Source organism: Cebus imitator, unplaced genomic scaffold, assembly GCF_001604975.1.
Source record: "Cebus imitator isolate Cc_AM_T3 unplaced genomic scaffold, Cebus_imitator-1.0 Scaffold1, whole genome shotgun sequence".
Lineage (NCBI taxonomy): Eukaryota > Metazoa > Chordata > Mammalia > Primates > Cebidae > Cebus > Cebus imitator.
In genome coordinates this window covers 8,265,309-8,287,434 of record NW_016107316.1, presented here as the reverse complement: position 1 = coordinate 8,287,434, position 22,126 = coordinate 8,265,309, and the positions used below count along the sequence as shown (strand labels likewise).

At 38.4% G+C, this 22,126-nt stretch overlaps 1 protein-coding gene across 4 annotated transcripts in view; it reads left to right on the top strand.

The window, feature by feature from the left end:
- The window catches only part of CYRIA (CYFIP related Rac1 interactor A), a 112,592-nt gene that overhangs the window by 78,683 nt on the left and 11,783 nt on the right, over nucleotides 1-22,126 (top strand). For all 4 annotated transcript variants that reach the window (XM_017526137.2, XM_037737454.1, XM_037737456.1 and 1 more), the window contains 3 exons: nucleotides 18,091-18,212; nucleotides 19,812-19,917; nucleotides 21,748-21,884. In XM_017526137.2, coding sequence (XP_017381626.1) covers nucleotides 18,091-18,212; nucleotides 19,812-19,917; nucleotides 21,748-21,884 — 365 coding nt within the window. The remainder of the gene's footprint in view (nucleotides 1-18,090; nucleotides 18,213-19,811; nucleotides 19,918-21,747; nucleotides 21,885-22,126) is intronic.

Genomic DNA, 22,126 nt, shown 5'->3' with positions numbered 1-22,126 from the left:
AATGGTACCAGCTCCTCTTTGTATGTCTGGTAGAATTCGGCTGTGAACCCATCTGGACCTGGGCTTTTTTGGGTGGTAAGCTCTTAATTGCTGCCTCAACTTCAGACCTTGTTATGGGTCTGTTCAGGGTTTCGGCTTCTTCCTGGTTTAAGTTTAAAGGGGGCTTGGACTTGAGCAGTCCAAGGATCCATGAGAGAGGTCAGACTATGGAAGAAGGAGGACATCTTACTAACTTGAGATTCCTGGAGGCAGGATCTGGGTCTCCCTCAGTTTTGTGACCCTGCACTTAGCCCATGAATGATCCTCAATAACAGGTGCTGATCCCATGAGGGAACATAGTGAAGTGGGCTCTATCCAGGTAGTCAAGAGAGCACAGGTGATCAAGAAGGAGGGAGTGTAATGGATTCAATGCTGCAGAACTGTCAAGAACGAAGCTTGAAAAGGGGATGATGAATTAGGCAGTGAGCTTCCCAAGTAACTAGCGGCCTCTAGGGGAACAGATTCAGAATTTGTTGCTTTGAATATAGAGACTGGATTGTAAAGAGTTAAGGAGGAAGAGGCGTCGGGAGGGAGGAAGGCTGAACAGCACCTAGTAACACCTTTAATGAATTTGGCACCTCTGCTTTGAGTGTTGAATATTCTTTTTGAAGTTAGTGATGGAATATAATTGAACTTGGTCAAATAGATATAATTAAGCTGGGTCAAAAAATAATACAAAATTAGACACATCTGTCCTTAGGTTTTCCAGTTGCATAGATCTGATTTAATTTCTCGTCTGAGCTTTGCAGCACATTTTGTATACTTGGCATTCACATTTCTCTACAAATCACTTAACATCTTCTTTATTGTTCTTTTTCATCCCTCTACTTTTTTTTCCCTTCTCTCTCTACTTCCTTGTCATGTCTCTATGTCCTCATTGAAGGCTAGGAAACGGGGGTGGAATGAAAGATTAATGCAGCAGCCTAATCTTTCATGAGTGATGGCTTCAGTTTACAGGGAGAAGTATGTCTGAAGCTCTACTCAAGATTGGGCAATCAGACCCACCATTATGGCACCCAACATAGGCAGCAGGCATTAACCTTTCCATGAAATAGTTTCAGTAATTCCAAGGCTGAAATGATCATTAGAAACATCTGGGGGAAGCTTCTTTTTATGTGATTACCTGAGCCTCACCTAAAAATTCAGATTCAGTTGTCTAGTCCCAAGAATCCATTTTTCCAACATTTCCAGGTGCTTCTGATGTTAAGCTGCTTTGTAAACCACCTTTAACTCATGCATCCAGGTGAGGATACGTATGTGGTGTTTACAACAGGAAAGCTGAGCCATGCAACTTTTTGAGCTCCAATATCCAAAGCTTGGAGTGGAAGACCTCCAAGTTAGGTAGAAGTGCAAGTAGATTAAAATCTATGCATTCTCACTTCAAATAAACGATTTCATTTTCAATCAGCAAGTAACTTGACCTGTCAAAGATGTCTTTTGGGCTTGATGGCCAATAAGCACATGAAAAGATGTTCACTATCATTTGTCATGAAGGGAATGCAAATCAAAACGACAATGAGATCACATTTTACACCCACTAATACTGTTCTAATCAAAAAGAGAGATAATAAGTGTTAATGAGGATGTGAAAAAAAAATAGTATTCTCATACACCACTAGTAGGAATGTAAAATAGTATGTCTGCTTTGGAAAACAGTCTGGAAATTCTTTGAAAGGCTAAGCATAAAGCTACCATATGACCCAGCTATTCCATTCGTAGATATATATGCAAGAAAAATGAAAATATATGTCCACACAAGAACTTGCACATTAAAGTTCATAGTAGCATTATTTATAATAGCTGAAAATTGAAAACAACCCAAATGGCCATTAGCTGATAAATGGGCAAATAAAATGGCATATTAATTCAATTCAACATTACTGACCAATTAAAAAAAATAAAGTTCTGATATGTGGTATAACATGGATGAACCTTGAAATGATTGTGCTAAGTGAAAGAAGCTAGCTACAAAGACCACACACTGTTGATTTCATCTATGTGAAATGTCTAGAATGGGCAAATCTGTCGAGACAGAAAGATTATTTGTCTAGGTCTGGGAGGTGGGGAGAGGGTTGGAGAGAATCGGGGAGTGGTTGCTAATGGGTGCAATATCTTTTTGGGGGTGTCAATGAAAATGTTCTAAAACTGATTATAGTGATGCTTGCATGACACTAAGGATATATTTTGAACTGTTGAATTACGTACTTTAAATGGGTGAGTCATATGGCACGTGAATTAAATCTCAACTAAGCTGTAATTTTTTTGTTGTTTTTAAAAAAGGATTTTTTTGGAAGATCTAATTCTTTTCTGGTTAATGCTGACACTATTCCTTCTTCCAGAATATATTATTTCTCTTCTTTTCCTGATTACTCCACTTTTAAAAATTTACTTTCATTGGGATGTAATTTACATGCTCTAAGATGCATCAATTTTACGTTCACAGTTTAGTTGGTTTCAACACATGCCATACTTTATCAAGACATAGGATATTCATGTCACTCCAGAAAGTTCCATCAAGCTCCTTCCCAGGCAGTCTACCTCCCGGACTCCAGAAACAGCTATTAATCAGGTCTAACTTATATTGCAAAATATAAGTCTATAAAATCTCTAAATTGAAATTCATACAAATAGAATCATACAGAATATGCTTTTTTTGTATCTATTTTTCACTCAATATCATTCAATATAATGTTTTTGACATCCAGCCATGTCATTACATATGTCAATAGTTTATTTCCTTTTTGTTATTGAATACTCTTCTGTTGTATGACAATTTGTTTTCATTTTCCTGTCGATGAACATATGGGCTATCTCCTGCTTGGGGCTATTATTAGTAACTGTGCTATGAACATTCTTGTAGAATATTTGTGGGCATTATATTTCTTGGGTAAATACCTAGCAGTGGAATTGCTGGGTGATACAGTTATATGTAACTTTTCAAAAAAGTGAAGCAACACAATATACTCTTATAACAAACCTGCACAATGGCACATGTACCCACTGGGTCTAGAATAACAATAAAAATTAAAATAATAATAAACATGCTTGCACGTACAAAAAAAAAAGAAAGAAAACCTGTGAACAGCTGTCCAAATGAGATTTGCTATTTTACCTCCCTAACAACAACTAAGCAACTACAAGTGCTCCACATCTTCTCCAACTTTTGGTATTCCAATCTTTTTTCTTTTAGCTGTTCTAGCAGTGGTGGGGTAGTAACTCACGGTGTTTTTAATTTGCATTTCCATAATAACCGACAATGTTGAACTCTTTTTCATGTGCTTATTGTATAATTGCTTATCTATTTAAGAAAATATCTTGTCATGTCTTTTGCCTAGTTTTAATTAGGTTGCTTGTCTTTGTATTGGTAAATTGTAGGAGTTCTTTATTGTAGCTTGGATACATGTATTGTATAAGATATTATCTGGCAAATATTTTTACCTAGTCATTGGCTTGCCTACTTATTTTCTTAATCATATCTTTTCATATATGGAAGTTTCAGATTTTGATGAAGTACAATTTATAATTTTTTAATTATATGCTAAACACATTCTGTATTCTGAGAAATCATGACCTATACCAAAGTCACAAAGATACTTTACTTTGTTTTCTTCTGAAAGCTGTATTGTTTTAAGCTTTACATTTAGGTCAGTGACTGATCTTGAACTAATTTTTGTATATGTTGTGAGAAAGGTATTCGGTTTATTATTTTTTCATAGTCTATAAAATTGTAGTAGCACAGGTGGATTGCTTTAATGTCCATTTTGTAAACTAGCTAATTGTAATATGTGTGATGTGGGCTACTTCAGGATTCCCTGTTTTCTCTGATTGCTCTGTTGATCTACCTTCTCACGAATTAATACCAAATGTAACAAATAATAGGTCTTAGGGTCAAGAAGAATAGGTCTTTTAACTCTTTTGCAAGATTGTTTTGGCTATTCTAACTCCTTCACTTTTCTAAATAAATTTTCTAATTAGTCCTCGATTTCTACAATAAAAAAATTCTACTGAGATATTGATTATAATTGCATTAAACCTATGGATCAATTAGAGGAGAATGGTTATCTGGGTAATATTCTTTCTACCTATAAATATAGCATATCTTTCCTTTGATTTAGATATTGTTTAATTTTGCTCACTAATATGTTACAGTTTTTAATATAAAAGTGCTACACATCTTTTGTCAAATATACCCCTAAGCATTTTATATTTTGACTTATACCAGCTTTTTTATGATTAGTGTTTAACATGGTATATATTCTCCCATTCTTTTGCTTTTATCCTGTTTATGTCTTTATCATTGTAGTGTGTTTCTTGTAAACAATGTATAGCTGGTCCTAGCTTTCTCCTCCAGGCCGATAATATCTGCCTTTTAGGCTGAGCACAGTGGGTCATGCCTGAGCAACATAGTGAGGCCCCATTGCTACAAAAAAATACAAAAATTAGCTAGGCATGGTAGCATGCACCTGTAGTCCCAGCTACTCAAGAGGCTGAGGCAGTAGGATTACTTGAGGCCAGGAGGTGGAGGTTGCAGTGACCTGAGACCACACCACTGAAAGTCTGGAAGCTAGAGTGAGACCCTGTCTCAAAAAAAGAAAAAAATCTGCCTTTTAACTAAATATTTAGTCCATTTACATTTAATTAATCTTTGTATTATGTTTAATTAATGTTTGTATTTGAGCTTAGTATTTGAGTCTATACAATTAATTATTGTATTGCATTTACTTGTTGTTTGTATTTGAGTGTATCTTGGTGTTAGAACTATTTGTTATATTTGCTTTTTTTTTCTTCATGTTTTTCCTGACTTTTTGATTAAATCAAACTGTTATGGATACTGTATTTTAGTACTGCATTTTGTCTTTTCTGTTGACTTTTTAGTTATGCCACTTTTCGCTTGCTTTAGAGATTATACATGATTGTGATCTGCCTTCAAAATCTATTCTTTACATCATAAAGAACTTAAGAACTTAACACAGTATACCTGCAAACTAACACCTTTCACTCATTGCTTTTGTTATATATTTTGCTTCTATATATGCCATAAACTTTTCATTGCAATGTGTTTTTTTTATTTTAAACTGTCAATCATCATTTAAGAGAGTGTGTGTGTATATTTGTGTTTGTGTGTGCATGCGCGTGTATGTGTGTGCGTGTGATTTAAATAGGTCCTTCATTTTTACTTGCATATTTATTTTCTTGTTCTGGTGTTCTTCATTTTTTCTCACATAATAAGGTCTCTCTGGTGTCATTTTACCCAAGTCTAAAACACTTATTTTAATGTTTCTTTTAGTTCAAATCTATTGGAAACAAACTTTTTGAGTTTTTAATTGTCTAAAAATATTGCTATTTAATTTTCATTTTTAAAGGATAGAGTTCTAGATCCACAGGTTTGAAGGTTTTTCTAGTTGCAGTTATTATTTGCTTTATTTTTCTTAAAGCACCTGAAAAAAATAATTCCATTGTCTTCTGGCTTCATTGTTTCTGAGGAGGAACCATTTTTATTGTGCTCCCCTAGATGTAATATGTTTTTCTCTGGCTGCTGTCAATAATTTATCTATTTTTGTTTTGTAGTGGTTTGACTATGATGTGCGTGGGTATGTTTTCTTTGTATTTATCCTGTTTATGGTTCTCTAAGTTTCTTGGATCTATGAATTAATACCTGTCATTAATTTTCAACATTCTTGCTTATTATCTTTTCAAATGTCTTTATCTGTTGTTTTCTTTTTCTTCTTCTTCTGGGAAACCAATTATATAAGTCAGGTGATTTGATATCGCCTCACAGATCTCAGGTACTCTGTTCCATTTAAAAAAATTTTCTTTGTATACGGTTTGTATAATTTTTATTAGTCTCTCTTCAAGTTTATGGATACTTTCTACTAATGATAAACTTATCAAGGAGCTTATCATTAGTAGAAAGCATCTAATATGGAATTTTTCATTTTTAGCATTTCTGTTTTCAGTGGCAAAAACAGCAATTACTTTTACACCAACCTAATAAATAGTTTTAATGAATTTTTCGAAATTTTCCCTTTTTACATATATATTATTCAACATTTTAGATTCTTTAACATATATTCATAGCTATTTTGGAATCCTGATCTATAAATTACAACCTCTGGACTATGTCTAGACTGTATCTATTGAATCTTTACTTATTTGGTGATATTCTCTTGCTTGTGTTTGATAATTTCTTCCTTTTTTTTTTATCAAATGCCAGACAACAGAATGGTAATGACTGATGTGACTAATATGGGCACTCAGAAAATGACCTACCTTTTCTTCTGTCAGTCCACTAGTGTGGTTGAGTCCATGCAATCTATCTAGGCTGTACTGTTGCTTGTTATATCTGGTTCACTGTAAATTTAAGATATTTGAGGGAAGGATCAAAGAGCTGGGGATCTGAAGAGTTTGTCTCAGTTTTCCTGTCACATCTTCAGCCTTCAGAAGGCCCTCTAGAGCACCTGCTTCTCAGGATGTCTTTTGTCAGCCTCCTTGCCCTCACCAGGCAGACAGTTGTTCTTTACTTACTGGGGAGTGGATGGTGGCTTTCTCTTCATTATTTTGCTGTGTCTACCACAGCAGACCTGGCATGCTGTGCCCTAGAGGGCACCTTCCCAGAGGTTCTCCCCTCCCGTAGTAATAGATGACCATGCTTCACCCTCAGATAAGACTGAGGGTATAGGAGCATTTCTCTTGTGTATCTTCCCCTGACCCAGAGGGTTTCCTTTTTAAAATCTTTTTTCTTTTCCTGTTCTCAGCTTCTTTTGTTAGCACTTGGTGAAGGTTCATGGAAGAGACTTTGCAGGTAGATATAGACTGTCCTTCTGCTTGGAGCTCCCAGGGCCTCTCAGCTTTCATGACTGTTCACACTCTTCCTTTTACAGTGTGTGAAAATATCAGCTATTTTCTTGTTACCTGTATTTATGACAGCTTCCTCCTCTTACCATTTCTCTGTCAAACTTGAAATCACCAGTGGTCTCATATCACCTAGGAAAGTCTTGCCACCATATGTATTATAATTCATTAAGGAATTTTGCAACCTCAAGTGTCTTATAGTTAAAATAACATTTTTATAGAGTATCTAACTGGTTTTCTTTGTTAGGGTGGGAGCAATATTCTTTTTGAATTTTTTATCTTTTTAAAATAATATGAAAATGTGTTACATATTTATATCTAAATGTCTTACAGATTCATATATAAAAATTAGCATTACTTTGTATCACCTAATGTATAGTTTGTATAGATATTTCTCTGATTTTCTCAAAGGGCATTTAATAGGTTTTTTAGTCTAATCAGAATTGAAATGAATTCAAAATATATTGGATTATGTTTCTTTCCTTTTTAGAAGAATTACCATGAGAGCTACCCTCTGATCGATTTTAAATGCATAATACAGTATTTTTAACTGTATTACACATTTATAATCAGGCAAGTTGTTGTAGCATAGATATCTAGAACTTATATATCTTGTATAGCTGAAACTCTATACCCATTGATTAGCAACTACACATTTTCCCTCCCCCATGCCCCAGGAAACCACCATTCAACTCTATGAGTTTCTATGAGTTTGACTCTTTTAAATACCTCATATAAATGGAATCATGCAATTTGTGTTCTTCTGTTACTTGTTTATTTTGCTTAGCATCATATCCTCAAGGTTTATTCATGTTGTGGCATATGGCAAGATTTCTTTCTTTTTTAAGACTGAATAATATTCCATTGTATGTATATTCTACATTTACTTTATCTGTTTATTTTAAATGGAAACAACTCAATACTTTTGGTTCAATTTTTCAGATTGTCATAAAGGGTGTATTCCATGTGCTAGGCACTATACTAGTTGTGGTGTGAATAGCTGCAAGTTTACACTCTACTGGAGGAGGCAGACATCATGACCAGCATCGATAATGCAGTGTTGGTAAACGCTGTAGCAGCGATGCTACCTGTGTTCTAGGATTCACAGGAGAGAATAACTACTTTGATCTGAGATAAGATAGGAAGACAGTTGCAGAAGGGCAAGCCTGGGAAGATTTCCAAGAAAGGGTCACATAATAGCTTCAACGATGCCATATTTTACACCTTCCTTTCTGGGAAACTTTCTTAGCTTCCACTCAGGTTGTTTTTGAAAAAAGTCTCTACATTCAATGCCATTTAGCTCTCACTGCATGGTGACTTTTCTTATACTGTTCTACTAAATTATTACTGATAGTTTGTAACGTTCACTTTAGAATGCCAGTCGTATTTTATTAATTGCTTCATCCCCCTCATCACCTGTCACTGCGGCAGGCACATAAAAGTACCCAATAAATGCTTTCTGAATCTAATGATCCTGTCCTCACCCTCCTAAGGTCCTTGAGGACAGGAACTATATTGTCGGATCCGTATCTCCCAAAAGTGTCTGGCATTATTTGCACTTAATAGGCTGTATTAGTCCATTTTCATGCTGCTGATAGACATACCCAAGACTGGGCATTTTACAAATGGAAAAGGTTTAATGGATTTATAGTTCCATTTGGCTAGGGAGGCCTCACAATTATGACAGAAGGCAAGAAGAAGCAAGTCATATCTCTTACATGGATGGTGGCAGGCAAAGAGAGAGACCTTGTGCAGGGGAGCTCCTCTTTATAAAACCATCAGATCTCATGAGACTTACTCACTATCGCAAGAACAGCCTAGGAGACTTGCCACCATGATTTAATTACCTCCCACTGGGTCCTTCCTGGGAATTCGAGTTGAGATTCGGGTAGAGACACAGCCAAACCATATAATTCTGCCTTGGGCCCATCCCAAATCTCATGTCCTCACATTTCAAAACCAATCATGCCTTCCCAACAGTTCCCCCAAAGTCTTAACTCATTTCAGCGTTAACTTAAAAGTCCAAAGACCAAACTCTCAACCAGGACAAGGCAAGTCCCTTCCACCTATGAGCCTGTAAAATCAAAGGCAAGTTAGTTGATTCCTAGATACAGTGGAGGTACAGGCATTGGGTAAGTACAGCCATTCCAAATGGAAGAAATTGGCCAAAACAAAGGGGCTATATGCCCCGTGCAAGTCCAAAATCCAATGGGGCAGTCAAATCTTAAAGCTCCAACATTATCTCTTTTGACTGCAGATCTCACATCCAGGTCATGCTGATGCAAGAGGTAGGCTCCCACTGCTTTGGGCATCTCTGCCCCTGTGGCTTTGCAGGGTATAGCACCCTTCCTGGCTACTTGTACAGGTTGGTGTTGAGTGTCTGTGGCATTTCCAGGAACACCATATAAGCTATTGATGTATCTACCATTCTGAGGTCTGGAGGATGGTGGCCTTCTTCTCACAGCTTTGCTAGGCTGCACCCCAGTGGGAACTCTGTGTGGGGGCACCCATCCAACATTTCCCTTCCTAACTGCTGCCCTAGCAGAGGTTCTTCATGAGGGTCCCACCCCTACAGCAAATTTCTGCCTAAACATCCAGACATTACCATACATCTTCTGAAATCTAAGTAGAGGTTCCCAAACCTCAGTTTTTTATTTCTGTGTACCTGCAGGGTCAACACCACATATAAGCCACCATGGCTTGGGACTTGCACCCTCTGAAGCTATGGCCTGAGCTGTACCCTGTTCCCTTTTAGTCACAGCTGGAGCAGCTGGGATGCAGGACACCAAGTCCCTAGACTGCACACAGCAGAGAGACCCTGGCCTGGCCCATGAAACCATTTTTTCCTCCTAGGCTTCTGGGCCTGTGGTGGAAGGGACTGCCAAAAGTTCTCTGACATGCCCTGGAGACATTTTCCCCATTGTCTTGGTGATCAACATTTGGCTCCTGGTTTCTTAGCAAGTTTCTGCAGCCAGCTTGAATTTCTCCTCAGAAAATGGGATTTTCTTTTCTATCCCATTGTCAGTCTGCACATTTTCCAAACTTTTATGCTCATTTTCCATTTAAAACAGAATGCCCTTAACAGCTCCCAAGTTGCATCATGATTGCTTTGCTGCTTAGAAATTTTTCCCACCAGATACCCTAAACCATCTCTCTCAAGTTCAAAGTTCTGCAAATCTCTATGGCAGTGGCAAAATGCTGCCAGCCTCTTTGCTAAAACAACAACAAGAGTCACCTTTGCTCTGGCTCCCAATAAGTTTTTCATCTCCAACTGAGACCACCTCAGCCTGGATTTCATTGTCCACATCATTATCAGCATGATGGTCAAACCCATTCAACAAGTCTCTAGGGAATTTTAAACTTATCCACATTTTCCTATCTTCTGAGTTTTTCAAACTGTTCCAGCCTCTATCTACCACCCAATTCCAAAGTTGCTTCCACATTTTCAGATATTTTTTCAGCAGCACCCCATTGTACTGGTACCAATTTACTGTATTCGTCCATTTTCACAAGCTCCTGATAAAGACATACCTGAGACTGGGCAATTTACAAAAGAAAGAGGTTTAATGGACTTACAGTTGCACATGGCTAGAGAGGCCTCACAAGTATAGCAGAAGACAAGGAGGAGCAAGTCACATCTTACATGGATGGCAGCAGGCAAAAGGAGAGAGAGCTTATGCAGGGGAAACTCCTCTTTATAAAACCATCAGATCTCATGAGACTTATTCACCATCACAAGAACAGGACAGGAAAGACTTGCTCCCATGATTCAGTTACCTCCCACTGTGTGCCTCCCACAGCATGTGGGAATTCAAGATGAGATTTAGGTGGGGACTCAGCCAAACCATATCATAAGTGCTCAATAAGTATGCTTCATTGATTTTCCTATTATCTCATACTATTCTACTCTTTGTTTTTAATTCTGGATTTTCTCTTTCTCTCATAACTTGACTGGGTACTACTTTGGAAACACAGAATATTTGATCAGTGTGTTAGAATTAACTGCAGGCAGAAGTCAGTCTGTTAGTACCAAATCAGTCATCCACTGGTTAATCGTTCAGTATCTGAGACATGGTCAGGGATCAAGCCTTGGTAGTTTTCTTCTGCAAATGTATGTTTGTCTCCTCACTGGTGTACACATCCCTGAAGGGAGAATTTAGATGGCATCTTATGCTTATATTATCTGTATTTTATTCCATGTCCAGCCTGGGGCTGGGCATGAAATATAAGCTGAGGAACACGGGCTTTGACTGACAGTTACCAATGAAGAAACTATATGCAGCATCTCCTGAATTCCTCAGGCAGGAACAGCAGCAGTGGGCTGTGGGTTCTTAGTGTGGCAGAGGACCTGGAGGAATGAGATACGGTGCATAAATCTAGGGACATTAGAAGAACATGACCTCTTGTTCAAGAATCATATGATTTTGTTGAGAAGATAAGATGTGAGCACATGGAAGAGATGGTAGTACAGGTAATAGGGAAGAAGTCTATCACAGAGCAGAGAATAAGTGATATGCTAGCCAGAAGTACAGGTTCTAGATTGGACTAAAGAAATTTCTTATAAGATAGTGGCTGAAAAAAATGGTTTTCTTGCAAGACAAACTCATATCAATTAACAATGGAATACCAAGATCAATAATGGTTGTGGTGGGGGCTGGGGTATAAAGAAATTCTGAAGTCTCCAAATCATTGTACTCTTAAAAATACTCTGACTATGTTGACCTATTAGGAATATACACTCTTACTCTTAAAACAAGAGTGTTGAGTCAAATCAGCCTAACTCAGGCCACTCCCTGCCACGACTGGTTTCTTTCATCTGTTCTTCTCTGCTACCTTCCCATCTCCTAAAGCTGTTCACAGGAGGCTTGAACATCTTGGAAGAAGTGGGGAAATATCAGAAAATATCAGATATTTTTTGGCCTAGTATCCTCACTTTACAAAAGGAAACAAACAAAAAACAGAACATACCAGAGAGGCAGTTTATTGATGGCAATACAGAGATTCAATGACATAAAAAAAGAACTTCAATTTTTGGCATTTTTCCTTTTTAAGTGCTTTAAATCTCTTACGTCATCTTCGTTATGACCTTGCAGGCAGGGAAGAGACAGGCTATTCTTAGCTTCCCTGTCTTTTAGTAATAATGAATCTGGCCCAGAGAGATTACTTGGCTTGCCCTGAGGTCTAATATTGAGTGGCAGTGAAACCTGGTCTCAAAAATGCCATCCTTGGGCTGCTCCCACCACATGGTCCCCCTGTAGGTGAAGGAAATAGACAGCCCGGCAGGAACTCTGACCCTCCCAATCTTTTCAGTCCTACTGTGATTGTTCCATAGGAAAGGGCTTTGGACGCTGGTGTAAGATGACTAATGTCCTCTACGAATAAATACATCAGCCCTGTCACACTTATATTTTCCAGCAGACATTTGCAATTTTATGCTGTTTTCATAAGCAGTTAGTATTCTGCTATAAATCACTTCCATTTTACATCCCCAAATATTAATAATAGATAACTATTTATGCTTCTTAGTTTACCCTGAAGGGAGAGAGATTGGGGGAGAAACGAAGTGGGTGGGAAAGAAGGGCAGAATTTAATTTACAGCTCTGGTGAAACCATTTTACTGTACTTTTTTCAGTGTTTATACAACAGTCATGGGGCCCAGAGATAGCTATATATCCTATTGATGAAATGCCAGGGCATCTTTCAAAACCAAAGACATCTCTATGTAAATGGTGGTTTCTACTCCTATTATCTTAGGTTAATTTGATTCTCTGTCAGATTTTCCATACAGTCCTAAATAGGCTGTTAGGAAAATGTGTGTATGTTCCTGGTGCATTTGAAGACAGTGTAAGTCCTTGGCCAATTTATAAACATTAGGACACGTTGATTTGATAACCCTTCCCCAGTGCAAGCCCTGCTGTCATGCCCTGTGGTAGGTTCACCAAAGACCTTCCCAAGAAACAAAGTACATAACCGCCTTCTTCTCCATTAGCATCATGGAATGTCATGCATTGGTTTAAAGAAATATCACTGTTCTCCACAATGAAATCTTCCACACTGCCTCAGGTGACAGCAAAATATTGATAGTTAATATTCATCATCATTAGCAAATTGAGCCCCTGCAAACAAAACTAATCCCGTTTAACTATCTTAATATATAAGGTGCTTTTACTATTACAAATTCTAGACACTTGGAGTTTAGTGAGTTCTTGATAACAAATGTGTATGTGTGCAGGTGGCAGGGCACATGATACATTTTCATATTTCCACAGTAGCGAGTCCCGAACAGCACTTTAAATCATCTCCTCAGATAATGTCCTGGATATACTTGTTCCAGGGCTCCTCGAAGTATTGGTTTCTGAAATTGCCTGTGTAAATCACAGAGATTTTTAACTGCTTTATTGTTAGGCAGGAGCAACCCCAGCTTTATGTAACCATTCTCAATTTCAGTGAAATAATTGACAATGGTTAGAAGTTTAGAACATGGTTCTTAGAAGAAACATTACCAAAGAAAACACTGGCTGCAACTAGAAATGACCCATTTTCACCAATAACATTATTGGTGTGTGTGTGGTGGGTGTGTTTGTACCTTTCTTTGACTAAAGGTCAGTCTTTGTGTTAAAAATAGAAAAGCAAAGCGCACAGTTCAGAGTTCCTGTTCACTCAGCAGATGCTTTACAGGGTTGCTGATAGCTTAAATTTAGTAACCTTTTCAATCACTAATTCTTCAGGGTTCCTTTCAGGATGTCTTTCCATGACATCTGAAAACACAATAAATTTTAAAAACATGGTCACCAATTGAATCTGAATACGGAGAAAGCCAAGTGTAGGCTCCAACGCCTCTCAAAGGGATTTTCCAGATGGCAAAATGATAACAGCTTTAGGATTAAAAAAGTAAACATAAGTGCAGTTTTTCACTGTGTCAGACTCAACAAATACCCTATTAGTGTGCTAACCACACTGAGGAGACATTCAGGCTGGAGATCAATAATGGATGATTTGAGAACACAGATGTTAATGAAAGAGTGGATGGCCAATTTGACTGTAGGTAAATACCTATATCTTAATGGCAACCAGGAGAGATATAACCACACAAAAGCCATTTGACTGCAGTGAGCTATAATGGGTAGCACTGCATTCCAGCCTGAGTGACAGAGCCAGACCCTGTCATTTAAAAGAAAAAAATTAAAGTCTTTTGGGAGTAGAGACAGAGGAGAGGATCTAAAAGTAACAGGACGTTTACTTACCACACTGCTTTCAAGTACCCACTGTGCTATCCCACCTTACCAATTTCTTCATGTATTCATTGATTCATCACATGTTTATTGCCTGTCTCCAATGGCCTTCTCGAAAGATCTCAGGATCAAAGACAAGCAGAAAAAAAAAAATCACAAAACACAGTGTGAGTAGTATATTTAAATTATTTAACTGTTCAGCAAATTTTTCTTGAGCATCTATTATGTGCCAGGCCCTGTGCCACACCCTAGAAATATAATGATGAGTGAAACAAATATGACCAGAGTCCTATAGTCTAATGGTTAAGATTTTCATTAATTAGTTCTGACTGTATGATCATTTAGCTGAGGGATGAAAATAGAAAGAATCACAGACTTCCACAGGGATTTGGGCCAGTGTTACATTTCACTGTGGGTCACACAGTTCTTTTCCCATTTAAAAAGAGAGACAGACAGACTTGGAGCTTCTCCCAGTTGTCACTCTCTTCCTTGGAAGCTGACACCACTTGTGATTTGAGTCCCCTGAGAATCTTATGGCACTCTGGCCCAGAAGGCAGGGACCCTGCTCCTCGTCTAATTATGGCTGGAAGAGGTGACCTCAGTTTCACGATAGGAAAGAAGGAAGAAATCGGACATTCAATAAAACCAACACATTTTGGATAAAAATGAGGCAACACATTTCTAAGCCTGGATGAAAGAAGGAAATTGTGGAGTGGCTTTCTCCTACCGCACCCCACCACTGCTAAACCACATGAGAAATATTTCTAATAGGACGCCAGGAAATCTGCCAAAAAAAACAGTTTCTCAGAGAGGGAGGCTAAGGACCAAGGGTCTTGTCTTATAGATCACCCCAGCTGCCAGCAGAGAATTACCGTAGGATGGAAGGTATTTGTTTACCACACCCCCCCCAAGTCCGCCTCCTCTGGGAGAGAAGTGGTACCAGCCCCCTGGTTACTCATGCAACTCTGTGTTCATATAAATGTCAATGTTGATTTGTATTAGAAAGGATCCCTTCACCTGAGATAGAGAGTGCAGCTTGTTTGTCTCTAATGCCAGTACCTTTTTAGGTCACCCTTACAGAAACAGTCTTATTTTTGAAACACTTAAGAGAGGCCTTATTTTTGAAAACTGACTTGAAATCTTTCTCTTTTTCTGTTCAAATAATCATTAACAGGATTTTTTTTTTTTTTTTATGTTCCTGCTCTTCTCTCTGGCCTGCTTAGTTTTAATTCTGTTTTGTTTAAAACTTATCAAGTGGTGGCTTGCTAGGGTGGAGCCAGGTGACAGCTGAGATTAGGAGGCCTTCTGGTCTGGCCTCAAAGTGCATTCTTTCCCACTTTTTATAATTATATTCAAACCGTCTTAGCCCTGAGAATCTTGGTCACAGACTATTTTGTTTTTCTTCTTCTCCAAATAAATACTTCTCTAGGAAATTGTCTTTGTTTGGTTTATGACTTTTTAAAAGAAGAAAGGATTTGAATAGTCAGTGTTTTATTTTTACTTGTTTTCTACGATCATTGTTTTGCATTTTTTCTTATGTTTTCTTCCCTGACACTTTTCTTACTCAGAAACTGCCAGCCTTACCCTGGAATTCTATTCTACCGAAACACTTTCTCCCGTTATGGGCTCCCTAGCTTGCGGATTTTTAGGTTTCTGTTTAAGACACTTACATCGCTTTGAGAAAAGTTTGAGAAAGGAGAAAAAAGATAAAATACAAAGTGATTAATATTGTGAGTAACATCAAGTCTGAGAAAACTTACCAGTGTTTGTGGGAAACACTGGTAGTGCGTAAAAACCTAAAAAAGTACAGGTTGAATATCCCTTATTCAAAAATGCTTATTAGGACCAGAAGCATTTCATATTTTTTTTCTGATTTTGAAATAGTTGCATTATACTTTCCAGTTGAGCCAAATCCAAAAAGCCAAAATGCAAAATGCTCCAGTGAGAATTTTCTTTGCGCACCATGTGGGCATTTAAAAACATTTCAGATGTTGGAGCATTTGAGATTCTTGGATATAGGAAGCTCAACCTGTAATAAATGTCTTTTTCCCTTACTGTCTCCAGCAGACTCTGTTTTCTAACCTGGCAGATTTGGTTGCTTGTTTGTTTCCCAGCCTTGCTTTCTCCAGCTGCCAAGCCTTTTTCCAAGTTGTACTCTCTTCATGAATATACTCCCTTTCACCTTCCATCACCCCAGCTCAAGTCCTATCCCTTACGTTAAACTTTTCCACTCTTCATCCCTTTCTCTGAGTCCTGATTCACATACGTTCTCATACCTCCTTAGTTCCTAGTTGAAATGGTCTCATTCTTTGAATGTATAGTTTGCAAAGTTTCTGGATAACCTGTGAGGACCTATGATCTTTTTCTCGAAGAGAATTGCCATAGCACTGATGATTTTCACCTTTCATTTATTAGGAAACGCTACCAGTTTCTTAGGTCTTAGGCAAGACCCAGTGCGTCAACTAGTCTAAAAATCTCTATGGGTTCCAGTCATGGAGAGTGCAGGTAATTGAAGCAGGAGCAGCCACCCTGCCTCAGTTCCTCCTCTGATCTCAGCCTTTCCAAACACCAAGTCAGTATAGCCAGTGCTCCACTTGGCCATCACTTATCTTGTGGATGCTGTCTTTTTTTTTTTTTTTTAACACCCAGAGAAACACTTTTGCAGGATCAGGCCCCTGTACTCCCACAAAGATTAGTTAAAACTGAGATTTGATCTGGGAGAGTTAGACCAGGTGTAAACTCCACCCTCACTCTCTATTGGTGAGTTCTGCTGCAAGCACGCAGCGCCTCAGGATCTGGATATTTTAAAACAGAGTTTTATAAAATGACATCTGTTTCCTCTCCATAAGCAGTGCCTTTGTTTTAGATGGAGAGATGAACTTCCCTACTAGACCAGGCAGATAACCTGTTATACAGGGATTACCAGATAAATAAAACCCAATCTTTACCACCTCTCCACCACCAGCCACCAGCTCCCATGAAATGCCCTCAGGAACAAGAACACGTGCAGGAAGGTAATCAGGTGAGAATTCACTGAGGAGCTCGAGGGTACTTCCGTGACTGTTAGAATATTGTTTTCATTTTGGAGGCTTCAGTGCGTCACTTGTTTTTGTGGGCAACAGTCATGGTCAAAACCACGGATAAACAGAACAGTTGTCTTTAAAATGAACTCCCTGCACGTCTTTGCCAAACCTCCTTAGCGTGAGCTCAGGTTCAATGAGAAATGTTTTCTACATATCCTTGTGTTCAGGAGTGATATGCTTCTATCATGGTTTGAAGTATTTTAGTTATCCAGTTTTTAAACATATTTTTAAATATGGGGATATAAGGTGGACGGTTTTTCCCATCTACACAAATTTTCACAGGATTCACAGATTTTCGATCAAAGCAGAAATATTCAGTTGCTTCTCCTTTAAAAGGCAGACCCAATAGAGTTTCAGTTTTACAAGATGAAAAGAGCGACAGATATGGAGGGTGGCAATGGTTGTATGACATTATGAATGTATTTAATATCAATGAACGGCACACTTAAAAGTGGCTAAGATGGTGAAATTTATGTGTACTTAACTGCAATAAAAATAGTAATTAAAAAAAGTAAAATAAGAAAAAGACCAAAAAATGTGAATTCAGAAAGACAATGTTTATTCTTTCTATCATCCTGGGCACTGTTTTACATAGGAGGTGTGCAGAAGATTTGTTCCACATAAATAAAAAGTGCCTATAATGATTCCTGTATGCTTATTTTATGACTATAAAAAGATCATTGACTATTTTGAACTGATTAATGAAGAGAAGTTGTGTGAGTTTGCCCTTCTAGCATTCTAGCAGCTTACTAGGTTAAAGAGTAAATACCAGAGCAGCAGGAATATGATAGGATTGTCAGGCAGGTAGAACTGAATATCCATCCTCATCCCAAGCTGTTTGTAAACACCAGCACTCTATGTCTCTCGGTTTCTTTGTTTCTTAGATGCTCAGCCTACAGAAGGAGAGAGAGAAATCTGGAACCAGATCAGCGCTGTCCTTCAGGATTCTGAGAGCATCCTTGCAGACCTGCAGGCTTACAAAGGCGCAGGCCCAGAGATCCGAGATGTATGCCAATCATCACACTGAACTGACAACACCCGAGGAGCAGAGGGAAAACCACACGTGCATGCGCATGCACGCGTGCACATGCACACACACACACACACACACACACACACACACACATGCAGAGCAAGATTAAGTAATAGCCATAGTATTTCCTAGAGTCCCAGGAAGAAGTACAAGGAGGGTAATGTGTCCTTCAAAACAAAAAGCATGGGCCAGATATAGTGGCTCACACCTGTAATCCCAGCACTTTGGGAAGCCGAGGCGAGTGGATCACATGAGGTTAGGAGTTCAAGACTAGCCTGGCCAACATGGTGAAACCCCGTCTCAACTAAAAATAAAAAAATGAAAAATAGCTGGGTGTGGTTGCAGGTGCCTGTAATCCCAGCTACTCTGGGAGGCTGAGGCAGGAGAATCACTTGAATCTGGGAGGCAGAGGTTGCAGTGAGCTGAGGTCGTGCCGTTGCACTCCAGCCCAGGCAACAAGAGTGAAACTATGTCTCAAAAAAAAAAAATGCATGAATGGCCCCTTTTATTCTAATGCATTAATATGAGCACACAGTGCTATAGATTATGTAAAATATTAACTATTCTCCAACATACAGGTGATATTGCAGTTCTCACATTTAAACAATAATGTGTCAATATGTTACTTCATTTAAGGGAAACAATGTAAACTCTGTGAACAACCATTGAAATATGAATTGTGAAGTCTGGGTGGACATGTACTTTCTGGCGTTTGGTAATTACTCAGGCAGGTTGCACCAGTGTTACACACAACAGCCAAAAAAACCACCTTACTGTCATCTCAAATGTTTTATGAGATTTTGTAAAATTAACAAAAAACAAAACAAAAGCAAAAAGAAAATCGCCACTTGGACTTTTACAACTTCACAATGCCTTAAAAGCAAGAAATTTTGCACTCTTTTTATTTTAAAGCATTAGTTTTGTGGAAATATCAACACATACATATATGCATGAAAATACACACACACACACATGCACGCGTGCACACACACACACATGCACACTACTGCCACTGCCCCCATTCTTCTGAAAAGAACACCACCAGCATCATAATCCTCAAGTTGCTGAAACTCAGACAAGGCAGAGTTTCTAAGAAAGTAACAGTCTACCAAGAGGTGGTTTTTCTACTTATGGGTCACTATTTAATTTAGACAATTTAGATAACATGACAAACTGGCAGGAATGCAGTACCTATTAAAGAGAAAGGAAATGTCTACAGAATTTGCACTTCATAATGAGCACTAATTCCACTTTAGAAGAATCAAACGGTGATGGAGAGGGCTGAGTTTGTTCCAATTAGATGTGAATTTTTTGTATTCATGATAACAGAAACAAGTAAGATGACACAGGATCTAACTGTAGAGCCATTTGCTGTATCTTCAAGTGTTAAAATTTCCATTCAAAATGAGCATCTTGGGGGACAGTCCAATGAACCAATGTTGATGTAAGTATTATACATCAGCAAAGCACAGCAGGGATTGTATTTTTAACTAAAATTTCTCAATCTTAGGGTATTTTGATGTGGAGCTTGCTGCTTCTTTTTAAACAAACAGCTCTACTGTGTTTTTGTAGGCAATTCAAAATCCCAATGACATACAGCTTCAAGAAAAAGCTTGGAATGCAGTGTGTCCTCTCGTTGTAAGACTAAAGAGATTTTACGAGTTTTCCATTAGACTAGGTGAGTATGTGTTTGTACTTTTCATGTCCCACATATGGAGTTCTGTTTTGGTGTTTGAGTAGGTAGTGGGAACAGCTTACCATATTGGAAAGTGTCCCACATTCATCCACTGTGTCAAATGAGAGGCCATAACAGCTCTTGTCATTTTCACTTCTTTCAATCCACCACAAAGTTTCTTCCCCTGAAGTTACTGGCACCTTTAGTGTGTTTCTACCAGTGAGTATCTTCTTGATCCTGTTCTCTGCTGTGTCCAACTCTTAATAGTTTTACTGTGAAGTGATCACACTTCTGAGTAACAGAGAAGTTGAAAGATACAGGTTACCTGCTCACCCAACAAAGAACTTGCTTGTTTGGAGTCCAATGATAAATTTAATAGAGTAAAATACAAGAAAAACAAATATAACCTTATTTCCTTAAGCTTTAAAAAAATTGTGCAAGTACAGGATGGCTTTGTAGATGTTGAGTAATGACAGATCTGGTTGGTAATACGCTCAATGTGACCAGCAATATGACAGAATCACTCCCCAGGGAGGAGGCTTCGTTGGTTAATATAGTGTATCTTGAATGAGGAAGGCAGGTCTTACTCTACTTTTGCCATAAAATGAGTGCCACGGATTAAGGGGAAAACACAGAACTTGAAATATCTTGGGAAAGTAATGACCGTGATGTTGAGAGGACTAGAAGTCAAGACCCAGGGAAGTATTTGAATGAGCCAAACCAGTTTTCCAAGAAGAGAGGGTTTCTGAAGACTGTCCGGCAGAATTGAGTAGCAGGGAGCGTAGACTTCTTTTCATGTTTCCTCAAAGGGTAGACCCAGTTAATGGAAATTCTGAGGAGCCAACATTTAGCTCAGCAAGAGGGGAAACAATTCCTCATTGATAGCAGGCCAAGGTAGAACTGGCTGCCTTCTCAGAAGAGAGTGTATTCTTATACATGAATATCTCAAAAAGGCCAGAGACATCCTTGTAGAGATGCTATAAAAGTTAGGTAAGAACTGTATAGACCAGACATGCGCAAACTTTTCTGTAAAGGGTCAAATCATAAATATTTTAGATTTACAGGCCATCCTGTCTTTTTAGCAACTACTCACTTCTGCCTCTCTCATGCAAGGGCAGCCCTAGTTATTACATAACAGAATGAGCATGTCTGTGTTTTAAGAAAACTTGTGTTTATTTACAAAACAAAAGTAGTGGACCAGATTTGGCCAATGGGACATACCTTGCCAATCCCTGCTATAGAGGATTGGTTAAATGATGCTGTGCTATTAGAAATATATTGAAGAACAAGCTATAAGGGAATGTTTAGAATGTTTGTCTGTTTCTAAAGAACAAGAACAATAATGGAGGTAGACAGGGTAATGGGTTCCTAGAAAATTATTCCTGGGATTAGGTTAGAGTGTGGTTGCAGAGAAAAGTCATATAGGAGCAGAGGTCTTTCCCTGCAAAGCCAGTCATCTAACCTATGTGTTTAGGGTACTGTCTCATCTCATCCTGAATTATGAATGGCTATCTCATGCACATGACCCAAAAACACATATTTGCAGTATTCTAATAGTGTCAGAAATTGGGATTACTAAATATGTCCAGGTCCATCTGAGCTTAGAGACACATTTACAAAACACTCTGGTCATGGGGGTTTTCTGCAGGGGTGGCAGCCTGCCCAGCCATGTGGGATTTCTTCTCTTTCTGGTCCACACGCAGCACACCTCACATAGTTATTGAGAAAGACTCAAGCAGGTGTTGTCTGAGATTGTCAGCTGAGGCTGGGAATTGTGTTCTTTGAAGGATCTCTGTGGGCCGCCTCCAATATATTTATCCCTTTGATTTTCAGAAAAAGCTCTTCAGAGTTTACTGGAATCTCTAACTTGTCCACCCTATACACCAACCCAACACCTGGAAAGGGAGCAGGCCCTGGCAAAGGAGTTTGCCGAAATTTTACATTTTACCCTTCGATTCGATGAGCTGAAGGTTAGGCCAAATGTGCTGTGAAAATTTAATGAGCTTGTATTGAGTACCTACTGTTTACAGCTGCTCTGTTAGTGTTCTGGGGTGGGTGGGTGGATAAATGAGTAGGATGTAACTTCTGCCCTAGAGAGACAAATAATGTGGTGAGAATTTGCATTCCATGTGGCGAAAGTAATTTAAGATAATGATTTGTATATGGAAATTTTAAATCTGCCAAATGAAATCAGAGAAAACCTTTTCAAGTA